General features: G+C 32.7%; 1 protein-coding gene across 3 annotated transcripts; it reads right to left on the bottom strand.

Annotated features, from left to right (window-relative positions):
- Positions 1 to 347: 347 nt before the first annotated feature.
- LOC140744903 (glutamate receptor ionotropic, kainate 3) lies at positions 348 to 6,277 on the bottom strand. 3 transcript variants are annotated; one of them, XM_073076609.1, is made up of 17 exons: positions 6,030 to 6,277; positions 5,683 to 5,843; positions 5,452 to 5,619; positions 5,216 to 5,382; positions 4,954 to 5,150; positions 4,468 to 4,733; positions 4,244 to 4,348; positions 4,058 to 4,174; positions 3,783 to 3,989; positions 3,491 to 3,652; positions 3,183 to 3,382; positions 2,885 to 3,086; positions 2,711 to 2,802; positions 2,457 to 2,593; positions 2,267 to 2,382; positions 1,582 to 1,734; positions 348 to 1,034 (listed from the first exon to the last, which is right to left on the bottom strand). In XM_073076609.1, exons 1-17 carry the CDS (start codon positions 6,106 to 6,108, stop codon positions 756 to 758), a joined length of 2,808 nt encoding a protein of 935 aa, XP_072932710.1. In that variant the 5' UTR covers positions 6,109 to 6,277; the 3' UTR covers positions 348 to 755. The 3 variants fall into 3 exon arrangements, with proteins under 3 accessions (XP_072932710.1, XP_072932711.1, XP_072932712.1); XM_073076610.1 differs by lacking the exons at positions 5,452 to 5,619; positions 5,683 to 5,843; positions 6,030 to 6,277 and having other exon boundaries at positions 4,954 to 5,143; positions 5,216 to 5,348; XM_073076611.1 differs by lacking the exons at positions 4,954 to 5,150; positions 5,452 to 5,619; positions 5,683 to 5,843; positions 6,030 to 6,277 and having other exon boundaries at positions 5,216 to 5,367.
- Between the last annotated feature and the right edge of the window lie 1,277 nt (positions 6,278 to 7,554).

Here is a 7,554-nt window from a genome sequence, read left to right as displayed (position 1 = left end):
CGCCTTGAAATTGAATGAAGCCACAAACGGCTTATTTTAGTAAGTTCTTTTTTTGAATTCCTGACAAATAAAACATTTTTAGAAAAAATACGAATAAATAACTAATACTGCGTAATTTACGTAATAAATAAATAATTATTTCAAATATTTTAGGGACATTTTAGCACGGAGACCTGGCAAAACTTTTTTACGCAACTATTTCAATCCTCAAAACTAGGTACATTTTCTTTTTAGAAGTGAGTAATCTTTAATAATCTAAGTATGATTATAATAATAAAAATAATTTCACAAAAAAATTCTCAAAGGTAATACGACTATATGTAATATTATGATAAATAAAAGGAAACTGTAGTTTACATTCTTTATTTAAATGTCTTTTGATAAATGTCTTTTATCATAACAAGCGTAGGATACGAGGTGTAATAGGTTCAAGTGATGATTGAAAAATACTACTTTACCTAAAATAATTTAAATACTTACATCTAAAAATGGAAAGTCAGGACTAAAGTTTTAATACTGAATAAAGATTAAAATGTAAGTTGTTATTGTTTAATTAATAGCTATCTTATATGAGTTGATAACTAAAGCTCATTGGCTTCTATTTTTAAATCTAAATAAGGTATACGTTCTACATTAGAATGGTCACAGATTCGTTGTTTTTAAACTGGAAGAGCAGGTTTAACTAGCGAAGTATGAAAAATATGTAATGGTGATGACAACAATTTTTTTCCAAAGAAGCAAAATAATATTATGCTTTAAGAAAACCGTCGCATTCTAGCAACTTGCAGAGCATTACTCTGACGTCTGCTATGAGACGTATGATGCGAATGTGATGATCTCTCTGAATTGTTAGCACGACCAGGCTCTAGCAGATCATCTGGAGGCGCTTCAGCATTAACACTTTTATCATCGTCATCCTTTTTAGATCCCTTAGACCCACTACCAGTTGACTCTCGATGACGAACCGGCTTCACCTCTCCACTAGTAGTGAAAATAAACTTTAATTCGGCTATTAATTCCTCCTTGAAAGGCACCTGAAAGGATCGTAAAATAAATTAATAGCAGATATCGTAAAATCATTTATCGACGATTTATGTTGCGAAAGCGCGAACAACGAATATTAATTCGTTATATCAGTATCAATAAGATTAATAAGCTACGAACGTTTTATGTTCTTTATTCAATTAGGCACGTTCGATTCTATTGTTCATTTCGCTTTTATTTGAGTCAATAATAAAATTATGACTTTTATGTTCAGAAGTTTAATAATAATTGGATTATCATTTGATAGCAAACATTAATTGTTACGAGTATATAGATATATCATGATCTAACGTCGAAGTCCATTTTTTGTATGGTTTTTTTGAATGATGAATTTAGATATCTTTTCTGGGTCTGGGTGTTTGTGTATTTGTCTCTGTGTATGCCCATGGCACCCGCGATACAGGGAATCCTAGTGTGGCGCTGTGAGTGTAGAAAGCGTTTGTTTGTTTGTCTTTAATGTTTACCTATAAGAATGTATAAATAAATAGGGGAGGGAAGCTTGCATTATAAAGCTTCTCAATTCTTAATAGACCGCACCTTAACTCTGTGGGAGGTGATCCAGACATCAAAGATCATCTCAACGAAGGCGCAGATGGCCGCCATCCCGGAGCCAGCTGCAAGGACAATGAACACGCCACCCACGTTCGCCAGCACTAACGGTTGGGCGTCCCCACTTCCCGTGTCGTCATCCTGTAATGTTATTTAAAACTAATATTAAAGAGATATCTTCTGCATTTGGTAACGGGATATCTCCAGGCGAGATGCTCAACTGTTCAGCCTGGGGAGCAGCTGCGTTTTATAAGTGTCAGTTTGGAGTGTATATTGTATGCAAGTTGCTTAGCATACTTTGATCGTGTGATTCATATAATTTAGAATACTAGTAGCGCCATTAGGTACTTGCGGAGAGTTGCCCCATGTAATTCAAAACTAGTCCTATACATATTACTAGATTTCATTTTGCTCCATCGCGTCTATTTTTAAATTAGCAGTATGATGTGCTGCACGCGGTGGCAAACGTAGTTTTTATAGTTTGTTCTTTTACTTCATTATTACTTGGCCTTAAGTATAATAGTCATATGTCAATGAATTAAATGTAGTTTCCTTGTAGATTTTTGTTAAAGTGCAATCATTGTTTGCTTTTTATTATACCAATAATGGGTAGCTATGAATGCTCGTACTGTAAAATTATATAATACATTAATTGAAAGATTAATCGGCTTACCGCACAAGCGCCGCCTCCTCGTTTCTCTTTCCACCATTTATCTTTCATTCTCGTTATTTTGCCCTGTTCTTGTAGTTGCAAAATGGATTCACTCATCGGTTGTCGGTAAGGGGAATCTGATACAAAAATAATCATTTAAAATTATTTCTTCTGCTTGAAATAAACATATTTATTGAATGTTTTTTCTTACTTTTCTTCATAGCGATTCCATAGCCTTTGCTGTCCAGTAGACCTCCTACTTGAGCAACGTCACAGTTTCTTTCAACCATGTATTCAATTGATGTTGATTCCATTAAAAAGGCATAGTTTTCTGTTTCCGACTTCACTCTAAAATCACATAACAAAAAGTACATAGTATGTCTAAAGTTATATACTCTACTGTTAAAAATTTAGCGCCATTTTTTATAAATAAATCAAACAATAAATAAATTTTCTTTAATTCACCTTTCAAGACCTTCGTCATTAGTAGCTGTCATATATTCAGGATGAGTGTCCATATATTGATACATTTTCTGGTATAGTAAATTATCTGATTCCTGAAATTATCGCAAAAAAACACTTTTTTTATGCGACTTTGTATGTTAATATTTTAAGCCACAACAACCTAAACTAGTTTACCTTAAAAAAACTGAATGTTGCACCACCCTTTTTAGCTCCATACGTCATACCATAAGGATTGTTTGCTAAATCTTGTACGCTTTTGATGGCATAAAATTTAGATTCAACGGTTAGAAACGCTGCAAGATTTGCTGTGTAAGACGATACCATAATCAAAGTAAAGAACCACCACATACTGCCAGCCATTCGAGTGGACACCGCTCTAAGAGAATATAAAACGGAAAGAATGAAATCGCGAAAACTTATATACATATAAAAAATGTACATTAAGTATACAATAAAACATAGCATTACTTACATTGGTGCAATTTCGGATCCTTGAGTAAGTACACTTCCTAACGTAAACCAGAATGAATTAGCCAAAGTAAATTGATTGTCTAATGTTTCTGGTTCTGCAATGCAAGGATACGGATTTTGCCATTCTTCCGGAGCAAATCTACCAAGTACAAATAATAATACAGATACACCGACATACGCGCCTGCTAACCAACCCCACACCTACAAAAACAAAAACAGACAACAACAAACAACAAAAACATTATGTGATTATTATGAATAACCTTAAGATTGTAAACGTATAACATTTTAAGTTATATATTCACTTACCTCCAAAGAAAAAGGAGATATGAAAGAGAACAAATTAGGTGGTTCCTTAGTCGGCTTTTTATATAGTATAGTAATACCTAAATTCATGAAAGGACTTGTAAAGTCAACTGCCTTCTGTCGAGCTGATGTTATAGTCAAATCTGTTATCGCAAAATGCGCTCTCTGGAAATTGAAATTAAATCCTATTATAACCCGAAAGATTTTGAAATAAAAGCTGCAAACAACATGCAATGCTTTTAATAACATTAACAAAACTATTTGCTCACATATGAAGATAAAGAATAATATTTACTCCATCCATTATTTTTTCCATCATTCCATTCCATTTGCCAGTTTTAGCGTCATACGATCCGTATACGCCATCCTCCTGAATATCGAACGTGTAATTAAATTCGTTCATTTTTGCTAGTTCTTCGATTATCTCGATCCCGAACCCCTCGTAGCGGTCATTACCTTCTAACGTAGCTTGTGACTCTTTCAACATTCCATATGGAGCGCTCTATAAAATTGAAATTTACTGTAATCTCTTTTGAACTTAAAGTTTTACTGCTTAAGTATTCAACTTACTAAGGCTGTGAGCACAATGAAATGTTTCCCTTTCATCGATTCAGACCCTTCTTCCTCTATGGGTGGTATAATTTTTCTTGCTTCTGTATACCCGTCATCTGCTGTCCACGTTCCTACCTGTAATGTAAACAAAATTAAAATAATTAAAAAAACAATTATTTCAATATATTTCATGGGATATCAGACCTTTTCGAACCCATGTCCCATAACTTCTAATACATCGATTTCAAAATCAGAACGCAAGCCGTCTTCATCAAATTTTACAATCCCTGTGAGCCCGTCGATTTCTATCTGAAATTATTGAAAATTTTAAATAAATATCTCAGAGTTTGTTAGTCGGTAATTATTAGTAACAAAATTAAGAAATTTTTACTTAATAAAATTCTACACAGATCAGACATAAAACTTACCGTCCTAACATAATTTATAATACTGGAGCCAAATTCCCAAGAATTTTGATGATCGCAGTTAATATCGCCACCTTCTGTTAAGCCCATTGCATCTATAGCCGACGTGTATAACATAACTGAGTCATACATCAACGCTAAATTTAAAGGAAGACCATTTTCGGAAATCGCATTTTCAGTTTGTTTATTAGATAACTCTAATACTTGTTCGTTAACCGCTGCTATAAATTCTTGAATAATATCCAAGCTAGGGTCAAAAAATCGAACTCCTAAAACAGATATAATATTTGTCCTTTTTGTTTTATCAACAAATATAACACAACAAACAACAACTTGAAAATATTAAAATATTAAGTTAAATTAATGTTAGTTAAGCAGTTTTTCCCAGATGATGAAACATGGCCATTGGGTAGTCAGAGTTTAGATGTACTAATAATTGTCTAATGTTTTGTTATACTTGACCATGCAAACAAGTTAATAAGAAAATACCAGTGATATTCGATCCTCCATGCTTATATGCCTCAATGTCAACAGTTTGAAAATCAGGGTCCATTATGATGTAACTATGATCATTGGACATTATGCCAACTTGCTGAGCTTGTTGCAGAAATTGTGGCAACTTCTCGATACCACAGCAAACTAAATAGTTCACTGCACCCGAACTTTTAATAGTCTGTAACTGTGATCTAAAATATAATAATAATTTGATGAAAAAAGTTACGTGGGTAAAAAGAGTATAAATTTGAATTACCTGTAATCTTCTCCATCTGGAAGTTGCACTACATTCATCACGATGTCTTCTCCCGTGTCCAAATCTTGCATAGTAAGTATATTATCTAAAAACGGCAAAAGTTCTGCGCCTTCATAAATTACTGTGAACTCTGTCCACCCTTTCATTTTGATAATATCAGCAAAAACCTGAGATGTTAAAAAGTCCCTCAAAATGTTATTTTAAAAGAATGGAAATAAATTCACGTAAAATATTACCTGCGAATAGGCCAGGTGATGAGGATATAAGTTTACTGCGGACCAATTTCGATTTTGTGTTTCTACAGGTCGAATAATAATTTGTGGTATTTCGAGAAAATCAGCCATCGACTGAACTTGTTCTAAGGAAATTCTGCTCGTTGGTCCAAAAATCCCAAGTGCATTGCTCTAGAAAACACAAAAATTTGCGTTAGTATGTTATTTAGAATAATATATCATTGTTTTATATACCTCTAAAAGAGAACAGGCAGCTTTCCGTGCTTCTAAAATGTCTCCCGGAGGTGTTTGTATAACATTAGGTACAAATGGATTTTCCTGATCTTTAGATGCTTTGGTAACAGCTACGTTAAACGCAGCCGTCAGTAAAAACGTTCCATCATCGATAACCGCCCCTGCAATTTTACGAGATAATAAAATTCCACTTTCTTAAATTTCAACTAAAATATAATATACGTTTATCACCATCTTTCAACGTTCTATGAATTTTAAAAAACAATTTGCTACGCAATGAAAAACATCGACATATATAGAGTATACGTTAAATAAAAAATAAATTAAAAGTTTGTAAGTATACATACCAAGAGTCCTTTCTCCTTGTATTTCTAGTAAGAAACACAACGTTACAAAGCATCGTAATGCAATTCTAATACTCTTCATTGTATTTATTCGTGCTATACTTAATCCAATATATTCTACAGTACTCTAAGCACATTGTTCTATGTAAATCATTTGGAAAACAGGATAAACAACATTTTGCGTCACTGTATCGTTCGTAATGGCCACTCAGTTGCAGCGGATGCAATACTATCATTATTTTCGGATCCATTCTACTGTTTAAAACGTAATTGTGTCACACATATCTAGCTGGTTGGCGTCGGCTAGAAATAACCCTTATTAGCTGCACTACACATATAGTTCTATATTTACCTACTAGACGAAACCAATATTATTAGGTCAATAGAAAATTATTCTTGGCATAAAAATATAATATCTTTGTTTTTATTTTATTTTTTGTTAAAATGAATTACGTGTTTTAACGATATCTATACATCCGTGTTTAAAAATTAAATAATATTAGGTATTAAAATTTAATACTACATTTTTTATATCAGTAGCGACCTCTATGGGGAAAGTTAGAAAACATCAAGACTTGAAGTGATCTGAAGACACAAGAAGCATCTTCACATTTCTACTTGAAGCAACTCTACTTGAGAAAGTATTTCACTACGTGAAGACAGATGGCGTTCCTTTCACCTCACACTGAAAATAAGACTTATTATAATACACATTCATAAAATATTATTATTACCTTAGAATATTACTTTTTGACTTGCAATTTTTTGTAAACAGAAATATAAGATTTCATTGTATTGTAAGTACTTCTTGTTTGGTTGATACTTGCATGAGATTTTTTGTCAATAATATAATTCCGAAATTCATTAAAGTACTTAATATAGTAAGAGATAAACATTAAAATAACTCATTTGGAAGGAACAAACGAAGATCTTGATTTATGACAGCAATGGAAAGCTACGGAAGAGCTGAAGACGGTGATTAATGAAACAACACTGTAGGTATGACGCACTCTTGTAATGATCTTAACTATATAATAATATAGATATCAACATCTTTATATTATACATGATAATAAAATCCAATCATAATCTGAAAACATTTATATTAAGCTTACTGCCGAAATTAATATATTCAATCTTTACCTACTAAAGGTCAAAGCTTGACAACGTCTAATATAATGCAATTATCAAATATTGATCTCTGGTAGCCAAACATATGATAGATTGATCATTTATTATAATGGGCGTAAAACAATTAGTTTACGTTACGTTAAATATTCTTGAAGCGTACCCGTCACTCTGTCGCCAGTCACCAGTTAACTCAAAGACAAATCTAGTTAACTAGTCCCAAACCTGATGTTACTAATTTCCTGCTCATTACAATTTCATTCTGGATATTATTTCATACGGATATATGCCTATTATATGCATATGATATATCTATACAGACCTACAGAAGTAGATTCTACAAAGTTCCTTTGCGATATCACCACCGTATTAGGATAATAAGAGCGCTTTTCCTGTCACA

The sequence above is a fragment of the Epargyreus clarus genome, unplaced genomic scaffold (assembly GCF_041222505.1).
Source record: "Epargyreus clarus isolate Ecla_fem2 unplaced genomic scaffold, WU_Ecla_fem_2.2 ptg000009l, whole genome shotgun sequence".
In the NCBI taxonomy this organism is placed as follows: Eukaryota; Metazoa; Arthropoda; class Insecta; order Lepidoptera; family Hesperiidae; genus Epargyreus; species Epargyreus clarus.
This window is presented reverse-complemented; position numbering and strand designations above follow the sequence as displayed.